The sequence below is a fragment of the Dermochelys coriacea genome, chromosome 16 (genome assembly GCF_009764565.3).
Source record: "Dermochelys coriacea isolate rDerCor1 chromosome 16, rDerCor1.pri.v4, whole genome shotgun sequence".
NCBI lineage: Eukaryota > Metazoa > Chordata > Testudines > Dermochelyidae > Dermochelys > Dermochelys coriacea.
In genome coordinates this window covers 9,205,549-9,226,078 of record NC_050083.1, presented here as the reverse complement: position 1 = coordinate 9,226,078, position 20,530 = coordinate 9,205,549, and the positions used below count along the sequence as shown (strand labels likewise).

Here is a 20,530-nt window from a genome sequence, read left to right as displayed (position 1 = left end):
GTTGATAGCATAGAGGTGATGTGCTCCCATAATTACACATTTCAGTGGAATGGATTCAGTAGCCTGTTCTGAGACAAATCTTATAGCAGCCTATTTAAGATGAATTTGCAATTGAACAGTGGAGAAATGCCATCCTCTCCTGCCATGGCTGGCTCCATCCAGATTAAAGTTTTTGAAGATAAAAACACCTATATATCTTACTTGGAGTTCAGAATCAATTCCATGTCCTTGGAGACATTTAAACTGTCAAGGGTGATTAAAGCAAACAAACAACAACAAAAACCCCAGTTATCTATATCTAGGAATTGTGCTGCACAAAATACTGTATTGCAAAGAATTAGATATCAGCAGTTCCATGGAAATTAATGCAGTTGCCTTGATGAAGAGTTGGAAGATCAGATGCACTCAGTCCGTTCTTGCCTGAGCAAGCCACACGTCACAACCCCATAACAATAACTGTTTATATTCAAACCGTGCATATCAAGCAGTAGCCACATGAATGGACGCTTGATAACAACAAGATTAAAATAGGTCTGCGACAGTCAGGAAATGAACAGGGTTTCTCCCTCCCCCTTTGTTTCCTCTTTTTTATTTTTATTATTATTTTAAACACATATGTTTGATATCAGATTCTGGTAATGCTTTTATTCCATGAGACAGGCCTTCTCTGCAGAATACATGGATGGCAGGTACTGCAGATCTGAGCTGTGTGAATAACCCATTTTTCAGTTTGGGTTGACCCAAAATCAATTGCCCCAATTTTTTGGTGAAACAAAAAAGTGAAAAAAAAAAATGTTTCAGGACAATCAAAATAGTTAGTTTGACCTAAAACCTTAAAAAAAAAAAAAAGGAAGTAAAATTCAAAATGAAAAGTAATTTCATATAAAAAATCAAAATGTTTCCTTTTGAAAATATCTAAACTAAACATTTCAATTTGTTTGGAGTTTTTCTTCCTTTATTTTCTGGATTTAAAAAATGGGCAAATTCAACACAATTCACAACATGTTTTGGTCAACCTGAATTTGTTTCATCCCAAAAATTCCACATAGCTCTATTCTAGACCCATGTGACCGAGAGGCACTATTTACCCACAGCTTTGAGTGTTAAAAGACTTAGGGACTCAGTAACTTACTAGAATTTAAGGACATGCATACAGATTTCACCCTGGCATGGCATACGAACCATACACTACATAAAATACAAAGCTATGGAGTCATTGGATTGATTGAATGTACCAATAGTGTAGGTATCTGGTATAACTATGTTTGCTGAGGTGCATTTGCCATTTGTTATAAATAAATAATCCTCTCCTCTCCGCATATATTATAGAAAAATAAGATCACAGAATCACCAACTCAAAGCTTTCTAAAATTGCAGATCAAGACCCCCAAAATAATTAGATTAATTCGTTTCTGGCTCTTTTTATTTTCCTTCTGTTTTTGAGCCTTTAGGGATCACATTTTCAAGCTTTTCTCTGCAACCATGAGGGACAGAAACATGCCTTTTTTAAAAATGAAAGCTAAGATTCTCATGTAATCACCTGACTCCAGAAGCTGGGCCTTTAAGAAAAACAATGAATATTGCAAGACTTGTGACAAAATCACAAGAGATGACAATATGAATTTACACTAAAATGTATCCTAAAAGACACCGAAGGAACTTGGCTCTTGGTGTCATGCTTTGTGTCTCACCAAGCTTATGAAACTTAATGGCCTCTAGTACAGCAGCATAACATGCCCTCTGTTCTTTGATAATATATGGCTAGGTTTTATGGGCCTGATTCTTATTTATACTGCTCTGACAGCGTAAGGGGGACTTAAAGTGAGCATAAATTCTACTTATGCTCACTTGAAGGCCCCTTTATGCTGCCAGAGCAGTGTAAAAGGGCCATCAGTCTAATAAGAATTAGGCCCAAGGTGCATAGCTGTGGAGAATCAAACTCCTGAAATTTACATGAGTAGTCCCACTGAAGTGAATGCTCTCCTCATTTCAGCAAAGGAAGCAACATTTGGCCCATGATTTATGCTGTGAGAAAAAAGCCCTTCATGACAGCCTTTTCCCACACAGATGAGACTATGACCAGCCTCACCTCCTAGTTCTCTTTCACTGTGGCTCAGAACCTGCAAATGCTTACATGTGCTCATCTTTGGTACTTAAAGTTAAGCATATTTGTAAGCAGGTGTAGGATTGGGCCGTATGACGGCACAATTGTGCTTGGTTTTCTCAACATATAAGAAGTAGTATTTACTTTTAAGGAAAAAAAAGATTGTAGCTAAATGTATTTTTTTAAAAGGTCACAGAAAAACTTTGCTTTATATTAGGATGGGAAACTTTTAAAAGATCAAAATTTGGACCTAAGCTACTTGACAATGTCTCTTTAACTATCTATAGTAATATTGATCACATAAATGTCAAGCCCCAAAGGATATGTTTCGAAGAAATCGGTATTTATTTAATATGTGATAACTTTGTTACGACATTCTACATTAACAGGCTATCCATTGTGTATCATTTAAGCACCAACTAGCTATGAGTTATTAAAAACATACTGATAAAGATTTAGAAATATGTAATAGAGACATATTTTGTTACCTAACAATTAATCCCGTATCAATATGTTTTTAACAGTCAGATGGTATTTATTTAACATACAATAACTTCCTTATGAAATCTAAATTAAATGCATATTGGGAAAGCTTAATTTAATCTCTTTATGATGAATATAGACCAAAACTGCCTGAGAATTCTCAATGATTCATATAAGATGCTATACATTTTCAGAAGTACATTGTCAAAGCAGTTTGTCTTGCTGCAAAACTACAATTAAAGTAATGGAGAGTTTACAAAACTATAAGCAAAACACATGTGAGCTAAAACGCTCCAGATCAGATATTGATCTGATCTGGTATGGCATTTCCTGCATTACCATGCAGAAAGGGTGAAATTCACTCTCTTTGCACAGAGGGTCAGAACCATCGCTATACACCACTTATAGCCACAAAATAAAGTGCAAGTGAGTCTTAAATGGTGCACAGTTCTTGTACTGATGCTCTACACAAGGTGGGAATTACATCCACTGAATGCCCCATATTTCAAGGTGCTCTCCTTTAAATAAATATGAGTGTTGAGACAGGTATTCATGTACTGATATGCTTGTATCTGGAACGTTGCACTTCAGTCTCATATACACTGCAGACTGCATTGGTTCCAATGGAGTTCAATAGAGTTTTCTCTTTTATAAAAAAACAAAACAAAACAAAAACCATGGAAATTCAATGCAAACAAAGTAGGTTATTACAAAAGAATGGCCACACTGGGTCAGACCGATGGTCCATCTAGCCTAGTATCCTTTCTCTGACAGCGGACAGTGCCAGAAGCTTCAGAGGGAATGAACAGAACAGGTGATCTGCTTTCTGTTCTCCAGTCCCAGCATTTGGCATTGTATTATTTTGGCATGGTTACTGCAATGCTAAGACTGAGACTGTAAACGTGTGAGGAAGTTCAGTTAGGCTTCCCATGGCGGCCACCATTCAGCCAATCTGCATATAAATATATTTTAATGGCAGACACCTTGAGGCTACATCTACACTACACACCACTTCTGCCAGTGGGTCTTCGTAGCTACCCACCGCAGTGAAAAGCAAGCTGCGTCCACACTGCAGCCTGTAACTACATGGGTCAATGAAAGGCTCTGGTGGGAGGGAGGCAGCGGGGAAAGGATGAGCCTTTTCCCATTGCTGGAGTCTTTCCCTGTGGAGAAAAAGGGCTCCAGCAGCAAGGAGGTGTCAGAACCTTCCCCCCACCACTGTAGCAGGAAAGTGCTAGCCGTGGGGAGCTGCCAAAGCTTTTCCCGTTGCTGGAGTCTTTACCTGCAGCGGGGAAAGGCTCCAGCAGCAGAGAGGCAGCGGGACGCTCCATGGCTAAAAACAGAAGTGTAGACAGGAAAGCATGGCTTGGGCAAGTCGAGAGCTGTGGAGGGCTGAGTTATGGTAGCTGTAACTATGAACTGCCTGACTGCTGCATGTTGAAATGATCAGCCACGGCATCACATTCATCTTGGTTCTGTATTAAGGACAGACAGCCAGCTGCATATGCACATGTCCTCTTCTAGACAAGTTCTACTTGATATATAGCAAGGGGCACATGTCAGGTTTATAGGGCCAAATCATATGTGCCACTTACAAGCCTGAGCAGCTGGTCTGTGCACTGACTAATTGTTCTGTGGGGTGGGGAAAAGAATCCACCCTCCCGGGTGGTCGTGTGGCTGCTGAGATGTTCTGCAAAGGCTATTGGCTGAAGTAGCCCTACTGGTCATTTCGGAAAGTTGCAGAGCAGAGAGGAGCTAGGATGTCCAGCTCTGCCCTTGCGTCATTTCCACCAGCTCTGCTACTGTGCCCAGAAGATGTGGGGTGCTCTCCCAAACACTGCTGCCCTCTTGCAGAGCTTCCACTGCCAGAGAAGCAGCGGCAGGATCTGGACTCGGAAGCATGGAAGCCCAAGCAGGATTTGCCCTGTTTTGCACATGGGAGTAGGAAGGACTTGCCGTCAGAGATGAAGATAATAGGGCTGTTTGCGAGTATCTATTTGTGAATGGGAAGCAATAACAACAGAGATCGCAAAACCAAAATTGCTGCTTTAGATCAAATATGGAGGAGATTTGCTCTTTAAATGTCCAATCAAAGGACCTAGAGAGAATGCTCCAGACCAATAAGGGAACAAAGGGACTGATAGAGATGGTGAAAATAGATCAATAAACTACTGATTCTAGCTCTAATTCAGGAAAGCATCTCTATTCAGGACAGCACTTAAGCACATGCTTAACTGCTTTCCTGAAGTAGGGCATCTGGTTACTTCCATGTTTCCTTCCCCTGATTCTTTCAGGTTAAGTGCTGCAGCACATCAAAGCTTGTGATCACCTTTCAAAGAAATGACCGTCAACGGGAGGAAACCATTCCAGAGTGATGGAGTTCAAAGTTCGGTCCACGATCTGCGGGGCAATGGCAATTGGAGCAGGTTTCTTGACAGGCTGCCAGCTCTGGTACACCAGATCCAAGTAGCAGTGCATTCTCGCCATCTGATTGGGTGTGAAGGAATTGGTGCAGTCGTCGTCTGAAAACCAACAAAGTGAGAGATAAGGAGAGAGAGAGGAGAGAATTATGATGTGGCGAACGTGAGCTCCCAAGCTCCTTGCAGATGTCGGAATGGGCTCTCCCTGCTCTTGGGAGTTAATGGCCTGTGAACAAATTAGTACAGTCATCAGTTCTGGAGACAGGTGAAAGGAAACAGAAGTAAAAAAACCCCAAAACAACATCAGCCCTCCTCTCTTGCTATGGCCTGGGGCACACAGGAAGATCCTGAAGGTCACCCCAAGGAGGGCAGTGATGCACAGAGGTATGAAAGGAGCCAGACAGCCTGAGTGCAGCACCTTCTGGTCAGAGCTGGGTCTACACTTGAATCTCTGAGAGCAGAAAAAGATTTTGTCTTTAAGGAAAGGTGGGCAGGGAATGGAATGAAAGCACAATTCAGTGCACAACTCTCCCCCACGCCTTCCTTATCCAGCCTCTGTTTCTTCTTTAGCTCCCTTTCTGTTTGGACGGACTCTCCACACATCCTCATCCTCCATATCCTCCCTTTCCCACCACTGCTGGCTCTGCACTAAGTCTCGGGGAAGGTAAGGCCTAGGGTGGTAACAAGGGAGTATGGCAAGGAGCTACCTGCCCCTGTGGAAATACAGAACCATTTGCACCAAGAGATTGAGGTTCTCTCTCCCCTGTGAAGGTGAGGCAGTGGGTGTCAAGCTGCTTCTTGGCCTCTCCAAAGACAACTGAGAAAGTGCGTTTAATGGCCCTCTCCCCAAAGGTAGAAAATGTGGGATCAGCCACTTGTTACCCCTCAGAGGCCCAGAAGGCAGTAAGGGATGCAGAAGAGACAGTCTCTACCCACAAGCCAGTTGGCAATAGTAAGTAGGGGGGTCCTGGGTCTGCAGTAGTGATGGATTGAGGCTAGGTAGCTGAAAGTTTGAGGTGAGCAGGTGGTTGTGAACATGGAAATGAATTTCACCAGGAACCTAGCACATTTTAAAACCAGGTTCATTAGAGGGGGTTGACAGTTTTGTCACGTGACCATTTATGAAATCTTTTGATGTCTTCAGATCAAGACTGAATGCCTTTCTGGAAGATAGGCTTTAGTCAGACACAAGTTACTGGGGTCACGACAGGGGTAAGTGGGGAAATGTAATGCCCTGTGATACACAGGAGTTTTGACTAGATGATCTAATGGTCCTTTTTGGCCTTAAACTCTGTGAATCTATGAAGGATGCTCTTGTGGCTTCAGCACTGAGCTGGCACTCAGGAAATCTGTATTCAAAAGAACTAGTCAAATTTTTTTAACCAAATTTTTTCCCCCACCAGTAAATGATGTTTTCCCAAAAGTCAAAATTTTCCATGGGAAAAGATCAAATTCAATTTTTTTTAAAGTTATGCAATCAGGGGAATACAAACAAAATTCTGTTGAGTTTTGAAATGTCTATTTAAAATAAAAATTTCATTTCAAAATATCGATTCAGAATAAAACATTGTTTCAGCAAATTAATAATGTCAAAATTTGCCTCTTTGATCCTTGATTTGAAACTTTTCAGAAAGTTTCATTTCATGAGAATTTTTTGACATTTTAACTTTCTGTTCTGAATCAGAATGGAAAGTCATCTTGAAATGCTGACATTTCTGGTGACAGAAACATTCCATTTTTTTAACAGCTCTGCAACTCCCTGGCTCTGTTGCAGATTTCCAGGGTGACCCTGGGCAAATCACTTCATCTGCTTTTCCTCCATGCATAAATGGAGATAATTATCTATCTAGCTATCATAGGTACTTACATGGCCCCAGTTATCATAGCATGAGTCCCCCGACCCCAACTTTTAGTGTATTCCTCCTAATAACATCGCTAAGAGGTAAGGATTTATATATCCCCATTTTACAGATACACAAGGAGACTAAATGAGTTGCCCAAGGTCCCAGAGGACGTCTCTGGTGGAGCAGGAAATTGAAGATCTTACAGCTCGCAGGCTAGTACTTTAATCTCTATCCTTGCTCTTGCTTGAGCCTTGTCTATTTAGATTGAAAGCTCTTGGGAACAAGCATTGTGTCTTACTATATTCTATGTGTATAGACTGTACCTAGCATAACAAAGCTTCAATCTCATACAGTGACTTTAGGCATGATTGTAATATAAAAAACCACGATGATTTTACACAGCTCTTGTGCATTTGATTTTGTGTGGGTATTGGGTTACTGAGGCCAGTTTGGTTGCTTGCTTGCTTATTTGAATATGTTGCCAGTTTGATATTTTGGCGATTAGTTATATATATTTGTAGGTGCCAAGATGCCTTCAGTTCTGAGCATTGTGGAGCACAAAAGGAATGAGAGAACATGAAAATGTTCTAAAGAAAAAGGGAACTTGCTTGCTTAGTGGGGTCCTTTCCACCTCATTGTCCAGCAACAGCACAAGGAGGGTGCTTTGGTTGGAATCAATGCTTCAAGTTCCAGCTCCAAACCCTTCCAGGAGTTGCGTTGCAGGAATTAATGCAGCCAGGATGGCTAGAGGATCATATCCTCTCCAGTGCATCTTCTTTGCTAATTCCACAGAGTAACTAACTTCCCCTCATTAAAGAAACAAACAAACTGGGCAGGTGCAGTTGGTTTGTAAATATCTATCAAATCCCAGTGGCCAGCTCAAAGCTGCTGTGTTCATGCAAGGAGCTACTTTAATCCTTGGATTTCCTCGATAATTATTGACAGGCTATCCCTGAGCATCCTGTAAAAGCCATAAATATTCCTCAGGGAAGCCCAAAAGTGCACAAAGGCTTTGAATAGCCACCATAAAGGAACAATAAAATATAGATAGGACTCAATCCTGGAAACAATGGCAGAGGGGGAAGATGACATGCAGTCTATGCTGCAGCTCAAGTGTCTCTCTAAACACCAGCCTAGGCCCCTCTTTTGGGAGTGGGGGAGGGGAGAGAGAGTCATTAGCATTCAGGAAAGGCTCACAAATCCACAGATGACATAATGACCAGAGAAATGAAACAGGCTTCATTAAGACTTCTGCTTTCATTGAAGTCAGAGGCAGAACTCCTACTGACTTCAATGGGAGTGGCCCTAAGGAAGTAATGTTTTGTTTACTTGGAGACAACATGACTCTGTTTGACAGACGAGACAATGCAAATCACCCTCCTCCGGCTTCTAGCTCCCCTGAATTCTAGAGAGATAGGAGGTTGCCTGTATGGGTACATCCTATAGAGACAAAGTAAGAAACAGATAAGATAGATAGACCAATATAGACATGAGAAAGAGAGAAAGTCAGTCGTTCAGAGCTGTATGACCTCAGCCTAGAGGCTTCAAAGGTATTTCTACAGTGATGTGATATCCTGATATGATTTTTATTCCACTGGGAACAACAGAAAAGCAAACAGATTCATGCATGAGTTCAAGAGATGCCTATCATGTTACTTCACTTAATTTTACAAGAATAAATAGTCGCTTTTGTTCACAACACCAGCACCTCTTTAGCTCTCACTAGCAGATAGGTATCTTGGTGTCCTGCCTGGCTGTGTCAAATCTGTTGAGAGAGCTGGCGAGCGCCGGACAGAAGAGCTCTCTGCATGTTGAAACATTCCGGACCCACCCCAAATCTTCCGCCCTTGTCCACGCACACACAAATACATTGGTGGGAGGAGTGTAACAACAGGTATCCTCTACATGTAGGTGTGAGATTATCATAGGAATTTACTGGGCAGGAATAGTTTCTGGCTGTAATCTGTATATCTGCATAATGACAATGTTAGTATACAGGCCAAATCATGAGAAGTGCACAGTATGTACTAAAAAGCTAGGTCACCGTGTGTATACTTGTCCTTGAAACCAGGAGTGGGAAAATAAGAGAAACAGCAGCACCCATTAGATCCGGCAGCATCCAGGATATATCTACAGCGGTGTTATAAATCAACTCAGCCTCTGCCCCTGGATGATATTAATCATTTGCTTCTCTACAGATATATTAGCACTCATGTGGCACTTTGCATGGCAATCTGTTTCTGCCTTCTCTGCAAAGGTACCTTAAAGTGGCTGTACATGTAATAGTTCAGGCTAAGATTTTGTCACAGTTATTTTTAGAAAAGTCATGGACAGGTCATGGGCAATAACCAAAAACTCACAGAAGCCCGTGACTTGTCTCTGACTTTTATTAAAAATAATTATGAGAAAATGGGGAGGGAAGCAGGGTTCCCCCACCCATGATGGCTGAGAGTGCGGGGTCCCCCCTTCCACCGGCAGCAGCTTGGAGCTGTGGGGTCTGTCCATGTTGGCTGGGAGTTGCAGGGACACCCACCACAGCCCGCATGACTGGAAGCTGCAGGGTCCCCCTTGTCGCCCATGCAGCTGCAGCTTGGTGCTGTGTGGTCTCCCTGCCAGCGGTGGCTTGGGGCTGCACGAGTCCCTGCCGCACACGTCAGCTGGGAGCTGCAGGGTCCCCCTGCCACCATGGTGGTGGCTCGGGTTGTGGGGTCCCCCCATCCCCTGCAGCAGCTGGGAGTTGTAGGGGGGACATGCCCGCTGAGACAAATTCTGTGACTTTCATGACAAAATCTTAGCCTTAGTAATAGTTTACACTCACTTTAAGACACTTTTATATTGCAAGGGTGATGTAAAACAGCCTTACTGCAACTGAGAATCAGGTCCTAGTACCCAATCAAAGGGGGAATGCTGTCAAGACATCTGTCTCTATCACCTACTCTCTTCCCAAAACCACATGGAATCCTTCAATGCCCATTGGACTGCCAAGAGAGAGGGGCAGGGATCCCACCCCCATGTCTTATCTGAAGGATAAGGGCTCTGGTAGCTCAGCTCTCCCTACACTGCAATGTCAGCACAGAGCCCAGCTCACGATGTAGGACTTGAACTTCCAATGTGACCCAGAGATGAAAGCGCTAACACCCGAGCCAAACCAAACTCGTACGGTTTGCTCACACAACCAGCCAATGGTACTAGACCAAACCCCAAGGAGGATGAACAGGGTCCGATTATCTATCCATCTCATGCTCCTCCAGCAACATTGGTGGTATGAATATCCCTCTGACACCCATTGTTTCCATAAGGGATGGGGAGATAATGGATTTCCAAAGGAGACAAAAGGGGGTTAGGAACCCCAGTCCCATTGAAATTAAAGAGGAACTGGTTGCCTACCTCACTTTGGAAGTCCCAGACTAAGTTAAGCCACAAATCGCCATATCTAGATGTGAAAAGTGTCATTGGAACGTCAGTGACCTTGGGATAATGTCTCATCTGCAACAGAATGTTAAAAATCAAACCTCCCTCTTCTATCACGGACACCTCTGGCAAAGCCTGAGTACCTGCGTAGCTCATGAAGTTGCTGTACGGTGTGTTTAGGAAACTGTGAAAACCGCACGTGTCATTGCCAGGTCCAGGGTCCGCACACAGTTTGTGCTTTGGAGCAGGGTTGGTGTCGCTGCAGAGGTCTCCAGTCTCAAAGGAGGGCTCGGTTTCCATGCACTGGTCACTGCAGGAGAGGATCTCAGAGATTCCCCGGAAGACATGATAGAGCCCCAGGCTGTGCCCGATTTCATGGATCATTGTGTGTGTGTGGCCAGGGATGCCGTAGAAGGAAGGGTTCAGCACGATGCCACCTGCATGGAGAAAATGAGAAGCTGTTGCTTTTGTCTCATTTATCTTGGAACGTCGGAGTTGGGGGAAGTGGAGAAGTAGGTTTTTTACCCACAAAGGCTGATGCCCAAGTAAATCTGTTAGTCTTTAAGGTGCCACTGGACTCCTCGTTGTTTTTGTGGATACAGACTAACATGGCTACCCCCTGATACTTAGATCCTCACTGTGCATCTGAGTCTTCCGGGTACTGAGCAGGGAGCTCAGAGTGGTCTGCACCCCACACGCGGTGCTCTGCCTTTTGCAGGAGCAGACACTGTTAAAGTCTAGGAGGCATGTTGCTTATTGTTGGTATTTCCAAATTAACAACTGGACAAAAAGGTGAAGATATTCCACATAACAAAGGGTGAAGCTTTAAAAGCAACTGGAATTGGTTGTCCTAATCATCTAGGCAGCTTTGAAAATCTCAGATGAAATATACTCTGCCTATTTATTAGCCACTCTAACTTTAATTATCTGAAAAAGTACTGCATAGTACACTAGTCAAGGCATGGAATCTAATTTGTAAAAAATATGAAATCTTAGTAATGTGATAACTTATTTGCTTGGATATTAAATCTGTAGAGAAATGAGTGGTGATCAGGTTTTGCATGTGAATTAGAGCATGTGTAGATAAGCAAATGGTAAATTAGTGAGGTTCAGCAGCATACTGAAGGGATGGTTAGAATTTTATTTTTTAGCTGAGCTTCAGCTATGTTTGGAGTTAGTGAGAAGTTCCATATTTTCTTTCCATAGTTTGTTAAACTCATCTTTTCACAAGCCCTTTTATTTTAAAGTGTTTACCCTACATTGCTGGTGCCTTACCCAGGTAAAGGAAAACTGTTTTACGAAAAAAGAAAAGAAGTACTTGTGGCACCTTAGAGACTAACAAATTTATTTGAGCATAAGTTTTCGTGAGCTACAGCTCACTTCATCTGATGCTCACGAAAGCTTATGCTCAAATAAATTTGTTAGTCTCTAAGGTGCCACAAGTACTCCTTTTCTTTTTGTGAATACAGACTAACACGGCTGCTACTCTGAAACCTGTTTTACGAAAGAATACTGGCAAAATAAAAAATGGATGTGATGCACTGTTAAATTAGAGAAGTTGAGGAGCAAAAGGGTTTGGCAGGAGCAATTTTATCAGAGGCTGTAGCACTGTGAGGATGAGATCATTAAGTTATGACCCACCACAGATTCTATTCATGCTCATCTGTTCGTTGACTCTTATTGCAACAATAAAGGGGTGCGTTTAAATGAGCAAGGAGAGGGAGTGTGGGGGGGGGGAGTGTAGAAGGGAGAAAAGAGGAGAGTGAGCATGTGAGAGAGAAGGCAAAAGAAACACATTTTTATATGCTTATAAAAAAAGGAGAGATATAAAGTGGTGTGTGAGTGTGAATTTCTCCCTGAGAGCACAAGGCCCTCTACACTCCTTCAGTCATGCATGGGGTTGCACCAGGAGTCAGCCCCTAGCAGTCCTATGGGGTGGCTGCGCATCTCCTGCATGCCAGAGGACTAGTCTCTGTGCCAGCTTTGCATAAGTCAAACTGTGGATCGGTGGTTAGGTGGATCCTGCTATCTCAGCACCCTGGCTCTTTGTCTGAGGGAAGCATGTGAACTTCGCCTTCCCATCCTCCCTGCACTACATCTACACAGATCTCTGAGTGTTTGGGCTCATGTGGGGTGAGTGAATTTCACCCAGGGAGAATCTCTGTTACATAATTCATGACTCCCCCCCTTAGGAAGCACACATTTTGGGTTTACCATCACTGGCAATCTTGGCAATGCCCCAAAGTTGGAGTTGCAATCACAATAAAGATTGGCTCAAGAGCACTGGAGCTGGGCAGAGTTCTTTTATTTTTGCCTTTGTTGAAGACGTCTCTTTTTCATAGCTGCCAAGAGTCTAAATCAATTGTAGTTTTACAGAAAAGATAGTTACCTCACCCAGACAAGCTATGTTCCAGCACTTAGATCTGGACTACAGAGCATATTTCATATTTTTTTATTAAATACATATTGGACTTATGGAAGAGAGAAAGAGAGAGTGAGAAAAGAAAGATTAAAATAGCATTCTCACAAACCAAGCATGGGGCAGGAAGGCTGTTAAGACAGGAAATTATTATTATTACTTTTACTGTGAGTCAACCTCAAACAGTCAGTTAAAGACTTTCTAGCTCTCTAGTGAGATCTCCCTCTGGTCAATGAATTCAGTCAATAAGCTGTAGAAGCTGAATTTAAGCTGTTTTGTTAAGACATGCTGTTGACAATCAGCCTTAGAGAAGTGAAAGGACAACTAATCAAAATTACAAATGAGCGCCACCATCTCTCTGTGTCCAGCAGGAGGCGCTACAAGGACCTTTTACCAAGCAGAGGAATGCATGGATTCACGTGTTCTCTGTCTCTCTCCACAGTTATAGAGGTAGGAGCTTTAGGAGCTATTCCAGTCCCATCTTACCCCAGCAAAAGTCATTCTAGGAGTAGTGGCACAGGCTCTTAAGGACAATCCAGGCTACTCCAGTCTTAGGTTGTCAGAGTCATGGTAGAGAATGTTGTGGGAATGTTGGTGGAGGGGAACTTGCAGCTAGACTAGACCCAGCCTGTCCTGGAAGAAGTTACAGAAGGAGCACTGGCTCTTAGGAAGTCTCTGAGCTGCGTCAGTGCTAGCTTCACCCAAGAGGACATGATGAAGGGAATGAGACAGGAATGCTGAATAGGGGGCACTCACATCTACTCCAGTCTCAGTCCCTCTCAGCAGGAATCACTGTAAGAAACGATATAGGAGTGATGGCTCTTGGGGGAACTCTATACTGATACTTAGCTAGCCGTCTTCTGTAGTATGAGCACCCCGATGAATGCTGCATGAAATGCTGGTTGCCTGTGGTGAAGCAGCCAGCTTCAACCAAATTGTTTGACTAGGGAGGGTGGTAACCTTCTGTTTTCTGTGGATTGTCCTTCCGAATGTAGCGGAGACTCCCTGACCACTGCACAGCCAGCCGTGAGGCTGCCATTGTGTAGTTCGGTTCACATGCAGAATGTTACAGAGGAAGGAACACCCACACTGTGCTCTGTCTATCTCTCTCACAGAGACTTTACATTTGCCACTTCTTGGTTGTTTTTCTTAATCTGAAGATGGTCTGGCTCAGATAATATCAGAATTGATCCAAATGGCCACACCCAAACCTCCATCTAATCTACACTGGACTTTATTCTTGGTCCAGAAAAGTCTGCATGACACTACTTATTTTCTCCACTGTTTGTTCATTTTGACTTACTCTGCATTTGTTACTTCCAGGTGACACTGGATGCAGGAAGCTCTGGAAAACATGTGATCAACATTGTCCTCGTGAGATCTCCAGTCCAGTTTTGCTGCCCCCAGGAACTTTGTGTAGTTCAGACAAGCATATCCAGACTTTTTGGGCGCTTAAGTGACCTGTCCCTCTGCCTCATTTGAGGCTCATCCATCATTTCATAAGGATGTAAGGACGTACTCTGGCACTGTAAGCATCCAGGGAGTGATTCATCTGCTAGGTTGTGTGGCTTTCTCTGGATACCTGGGGCTATAGCAGCTATATTCAGCAACCTTAGCTAAGAAATACACAGGCCAAGCTGCAGGGTAGCAAATTCTCTCCAGTTCCACTCAATTTAACATTAGAAACATGGGGATTTTGCAGGTTGCTTTTTTGCAAACTGATATAGAGCAACAACAAACCTGCACTGCATTTTAAGAGGAAAATTAACTGCACACATTCTAGGTAATGGGCTAAGGTTAATACCGTAATGGGCAAAGGTTAATAATTCAGTGCTGTCCAGCATTCTCCCTTTGCCCTCCCCACAACCTCCTCTGCAAAGTGCTCCCACGGGGCTGATGCCCTGTAAAGTAGCTTCACTTAAAAGGTGAAATATTTTCAGCCTGACATCATCTAGAAATACCATAATATGCTTTGGCTTTATAATCTAATATTTTCCTGGTTGTGAGCCAGGAGCTGGGAATCATGGAATTTTTTCCCCCTTGACTATGTAAGAGTATTAGTGGAATGATAAGAAATCAGAACTGGGCTTAATGCATAATTGTCTTCCCTTCTTGCTCCCCTTGAGAAAACTTTTCAAAAGAGGCAGCGTCTCTAAGACTGACCTAGATGCATCAAGGCTTCCTTGTCCCAAGGCCAGGTTGCCACTCCAGCCAGCTCTTCCTCAGAGGAATTAGCGAAGAAGATGTTGAGGTGTGTGGATCCGTCGAGTTTGAGTATATTCTTCAGTTCGTTGACATCCAAGTATGCTCTGAAACAGATAAATGAACTATTACAAACAGCATTACCAGCATTGACAGAGTACTAGGACGCTGAAAGCCAGGTAAAGATCCTCATGAACCCATGAGCAGCAAGCAGTTGTGAACATTTTAACATCCTAATCCTCAAATCCTAAATATGGCATAATAATTTATGCATTTATATAGTGCCTTTCATCTGGGGAGCTCAACTCACTTAAGTATTGATCAATGAAGGCTCACAACATTCAAGGTAAATACCCAGAATTGTCTACCTTCCTGACACTGCCGCAGAATCTTTATTATCATCATCATTATGGCTGGTAAATCCAGTTATGTAAATAGTTGCCTTGTATACGTGCTCTAAATATGTTATTGCTACCTATATTCCTGCTTCCATAACACAACAGCAAGGTGTCTCATATCCTCACTCCAGCAGCAGATGGTAACAGACTATTACTGCTACCAGCTTCTGGTGTTATTCCTTTAGCCCAAGTGGTAGAGGTTCATGCTGAGGTGCAGAAAGTCTAAACCTGACTGAGGGCCTTGGTTATGGTATGTTGTTATATCCAGACAGAAACTAGTACCAAGGAGAAGGAAGTAAACACAAGATTAGATTTGGTTTATTAAAACATTGCAAAGAAGCAAAGCAAAGCAATGTTTGACAAATGGAGAATGATAAGATCAGCAGGGAAACACAATTCAGCGGCAAGCTCCTAAGAGGTTATTATAGACAGAATTTAGAAAATAGGAAAACTGGGAAGAAAAATTGACCTAGTTTATGGTGCTATCAGAGGAGGCAGCTATGTGATACCTGCTTCTTGCCTGTCTATATTACATAGCAGAATGGAAAATCTACACTTAGCCTGAGTGTGGGGGTTCTAAGGCTGAATCAGTATTCATATGTGTTGGGTGGAGAGGGGAGCTAAGCCGTTACAAGTGCATTCTCCTCTCCCTCTGTCCCCACATAAGCCCTGGGTGGTCAGATAGCAGGGTGAGAACTGTTCTACATGGCATCGTCCGCACTGAACCAGCATCTACTCCCACAAGTTGTCGGTCCCTTTTATCTACCTTCTTGAAGAAGGAGTACGCCTAGTAACCACTGGCAACGGAGCTTCTGAGAGAGATGTACTCCATGAGAGAATTAGGACGAGGTCATTGCGTAAATTCCCCAGGCCTGTTTCAGATCCCCCAAGAACTGTGGAATTTCCTCATGAATCCTTGGATATCTGCAGGGTTGTAGGAGCACATGACTTTGAGGAGGCAAATCCAGCCCCCTGAACTCAATTCCTTTTCTAAGTATCTTTAGCTCTCCCTTGGAGTATTCCAGGAAAAGTGTGATATGGCCTTGTCTGGGCACAGGCAAGATATGTTGCCAAAGAATATGCCATGCTACCCATTAAGTTCCTGTTGTACCATAACACTCTAACCCAATGGAGTGCAGCTGTAAGGAGGTGAAGGGAGGGTGAGGAAATCAGGCAGTGTTCTAACAGAACAGAAACAAACAAAAAATCAAGGGAAAAGTTGATGTCGAAAGTGGTGTTGTTGGCACAAAGACACAAACCTGCTTTCCTCTCTTGATGCCTCATTAGCAAAGCAGCCAGTACCTCATGGGAAAATACTGAGGGTATCAGATACTGTACATTCAGACTCAACGAATGCACTGCACCAAAATAAATCTTTAAGAAATGAGCTAGTTTCACTGCACTCAAAGGATGCAGGGAGTCAAAAATACAAGCAATAATCAGGATATAAAACTTCCAGGTTTACTTGTACTACTTCCTATTCAACTTCTTAATGCACCCTCACCTATCCCCTTCCCAGCTCTCCTGAGAAACAAGCCAACATGTAGGAGTTTAGCCATTCAGCCCTGCTGACAACTCAATAGAAATAGTTATCATTTTTTCTTGTTCTTCTCTTCCCCCATTTCCCAGTGTACGGAGGAAGGCAAATTAGATTATCAGCTTTGTTACTGGCTCATTGTGTGAACATGGTGATAATATTTTTGTGCCTTGGTTTCTCCATTGGTAACAATGAAAGCTGGGATTTTCAAAGGACCATAAGGGAATTAAGTGCCCAAATCCCACTGAGAGTCAAATGAAGTTAGGTACCTAACTTTCTTAAGCTCCTTTGATAACCCCAACCAGAGATGATACTTCTTACCCAGCTTTGTAAAGTGTTTTGAAATTCTCAGATGACAGCAGCGGTGTACATGCGAAGTAGCATTATGACTAGAACACACTGACACCTGGATTTTGTTCCCTGAGAGTTCCCCCCAACTCAATCCCTATAGGCACCACTATGGATACCATCATCATTTTCACACCAACCACCTGGTTTGTGACAAGAGGAAATGAGGCCGTAAGAAGTGAGAGAAAATGAGCTCATAACAACACAAGTTTTCTTTGTAAGCATCCCTAGAAATGTAAAATAGATCAGGTTAGAAATACAGAAAATGTGTTTCTGAGACGGGCAAGTCCTCAAGGTGCTTAGCACTCACAACTATTCTTATCTCACTTATACCAGTGCAAATCATGAGTAGCTATCTGCAACCAAGTCAGTGGGGTCACATTGGTGTAAAACTCACCTGAGATCAGAATCAGACCATTAATGGGGGGCTGCAAGGATACAGCCATGGCACAACTCTTTCCATGCAGAAAGTTTTACAAAGTTTAAAAGTTTTTAGAGGTTTGGCTCAGTTTGGAGAAGCAATTCAAATTTGCAGATTCATAGATAAGGCCAGAAGGGAACACTGTGATCAACTAGTCTGACATGTTGAATAACACAGGCCATAGGACTTCCCTGAATCAATTTCCTCTTTGAACAAGAGCATATCTTTTAGAAAAACATCCAATTGATTAAAAAAATTCCAATGATGGAGAATCCACCGGGAAAAAAAAAAACTTGGTAAGTTGTTCCAATGGTTAATTACCCTCGCTGTTAAAAATGTGCCCCGTATTTTGAATCTGAATTTGTCTAGCTTCAACTTCCAATCATTGGATCTTTTTATACCTTTGACTGCTAGACTGAAGAGCCCATTATCAAAATGTTTTCATCTCCATGAAGGTACTTATAAAATGTGACCTTAACCTTCTCTTTGATAAACTAAATAGATTGAGTTCCTTGAGTCTGTCACTAGAAGGTAGGTTTTCCAATCCTTTAATCATTCAACATGCTTCTTGAATTATGAATCCCTGACTTGAACACAGTTTTCCAGCAGTGGTCGCATCAATGCCAAAAACAGAGGTAATATAACCTCTCTACTCTTACTTGATATTATCCTGTTTATATAGCCAAGGACTGTATTAGCCCTTTTGGACACAGCATCACACTGGGAGTGCAAGTTCAGCTGATTATCCATCATAGCAAATGATATGATTTCCTTAAAGACCTGCCAAGAGTAATGTTACTGCCTTTCCCTTGTTTTTGGTTCTCTAGCCCCACTCCACATGACCTCCTGTTATTAACCGCTGTGCCAGGAAATATGAAATGTGGATGAGCATCATTGTTCCCATTTATCAGATAAGATAAACAAGGCACAGAGATTCCTAAAGTTGTCACCAAGTTAGAGTTTAGAACTCAAGCTGATAACTCCTTGTTCCATGCTCAGTCTACTACACCACAATCATCCTTGGTTTTAAGACCAACATGGTCAGGGAACACTCTGAGAATAAAGCATAATTTATTAGGGAGTAGGGCTGGCCAGAAAACAAGACTTCCATTTCATGAATAATTTTTAGGTTTTCACATTTGGTTTTGTTCTCATGCAGAACAAAACTGAGGCCTTTCAAAAAAATTGTGAAAAAGTAAATAGTTCAGTGGGTAGGACATTTCTCTGGGCTGTGGGAAAACTAGGTTCAAGTCCTTGCTCCATATCAGGGAGAGAACCCCTTTCTCTAGTTCAGTTAAACTTTTGTAGGGAAGGTTTCTCAGGTCCAAGATGTAATAACTGGTCAAAACCAGACAGCCACCAAACCTAGAACAGACAATAGTATGGTGTAAGCCACTCCTCTGGGATGTGAGACACCCAGGTTAACTTCCCTGATTTTTCTCTCACACCAGAAATTTCATACTGAACCTGAGAAACCTTCCCAAGCAAAGTTTTGTCAAAACCAATACATTTCTGCAAAAACGTTTTTGACGAATTGGCATTTTCTGGTGAAAAAAATGTTTTGTTGAAAAGTTCCTGACCCATTCTAATAGGGAGTTGAATACTTCTGCAAGATGACTGCTCCCTGTCGTCCCTCTTTCCTTATGAGTGTGCGTGTGTGTGTGCAGCTCTCACGAACTCAATGCACTCACATTCAGTAAGCAGGGTTCCTTGCATACTTGACAAGGCTTCCATTCCCAGAAGGGCAAAAAAAAAAAAAACCACCAAAAAAAACTAGGGGAGCTGGCTCAGCACCAAGATCTTTCTGTCCTTCCCTGGAGGACAACCCAATGGAAAACAGACTCACATTTCCGCAATAGTTTCCTTGCCACTCACTGAAGTCACCATCTCCAAAATAGCTCGAGGCCGGGTGTCCCCAAGCCCCCGGATGACTCACTGAGGAAGACACGCTCTTTGGGGACATCAGTAAGAGGGGCTTTGTTTCCATTCCATGTAGCGTTTATCTTCAAATCAATGGCTTGTGATGTGGCTGAAGTTCTGAAGGACAGGCCAACACTGTGACCCTTTGCACATTTCTCATCTCTCCACTGTTCTCAGGTCATCTTTCATAAACACACAGCCCTCTCCCTCTCCCCACCCAAGCCCGTTCTGCAAATATTTGCACAATGGTCTGATTCTATATGTTAATCTAGTGCCAGAGGGTTCTTCATTTCTTTGAAACATCTTTGCTGTGCACTGTTCAGCCTGGTATTACCCATGTGTGAGAGTGTGCAATTGTGCAGGTGCACACACGCAGGTCTAAGTATGAGAGTAGGTCACATTGTGTAAGGGAAAGCGTTTGTACAAGAGCATGTGTGAGATGGTATGTCAGTGAATGAGAGAGAGCTGGAGAGCAGCATTATCGGAGTATGAGAAAGTGTAAATAGGCAAGTGTGTGTGCATCACTGTGTGAGACCCTGGAGAGAGAAAGTTTCTCGGTTTAAGGGAGAGGGGGGCTACTGCTGCTCATATTAGAAGCAGACAGAATGTAGAGCCTATGCGATGCCCCCACAACTGTACATTAGAGCAGCAGTTCTCAAACTTCATTGCATTGTGACCCCCTTCTAACAACAAAAATTACTATACAACCCCAGGGCGGGGGGGGGGGAAACCAAAGACCGGGTCTCTGCCCTGGGTGGGTGGCATGTAACCTTAGCCCTGGGCAGTGGGGCTTGGGCTTCAGACTTGCTGGGGCCCAGGGCCAACACCATCCTTGGTCACCCTATTAAAATGGGGTCACGACCCACTTTGGGGTCCTGACCCACAGTTTGAGAACCCTTGCATTAGAGCATTCCAGCAGTTGTATCCTCATTCTCCCGTAGTTCCAAAGAAGCTAAGCTGTCACCTCCTTATTCTTAGCTACCTTTTTGCCTAATATGTTCACAAGCCATTCACCAGCTACAT

General features: G+C 43.0%; 1 protein-coding gene across 1 annotated transcript in view; it reads right to left on the bottom strand.

The window, feature by feature from the left end:
- The window catches only part of PAPPA (pappalysin 1), a 228,182-nt gene that overhangs the window by 148,411 nt on the left and 59,241 nt on the right, over nt 1-20,530 (bottom strand). Inside the window, exons 3-5 of the mRNA XM_038374672.2 lie at nt 14,845-14,990; nt 10,406-10,699; nt 4,917-5,109 (exon numbers count right to left, since the gene is read on the bottom strand). Coding sequence (XP_038230600.1) covers nt 4,917-5,109; nt 10,406-10,699; nt 14,845-14,990 — 633 coding nt within the window. The remainder of the gene's footprint in view (nt 1-4,916; nt 5,110-10,405; nt 10,700-14,844; nt 14,991-20,530) is intronic.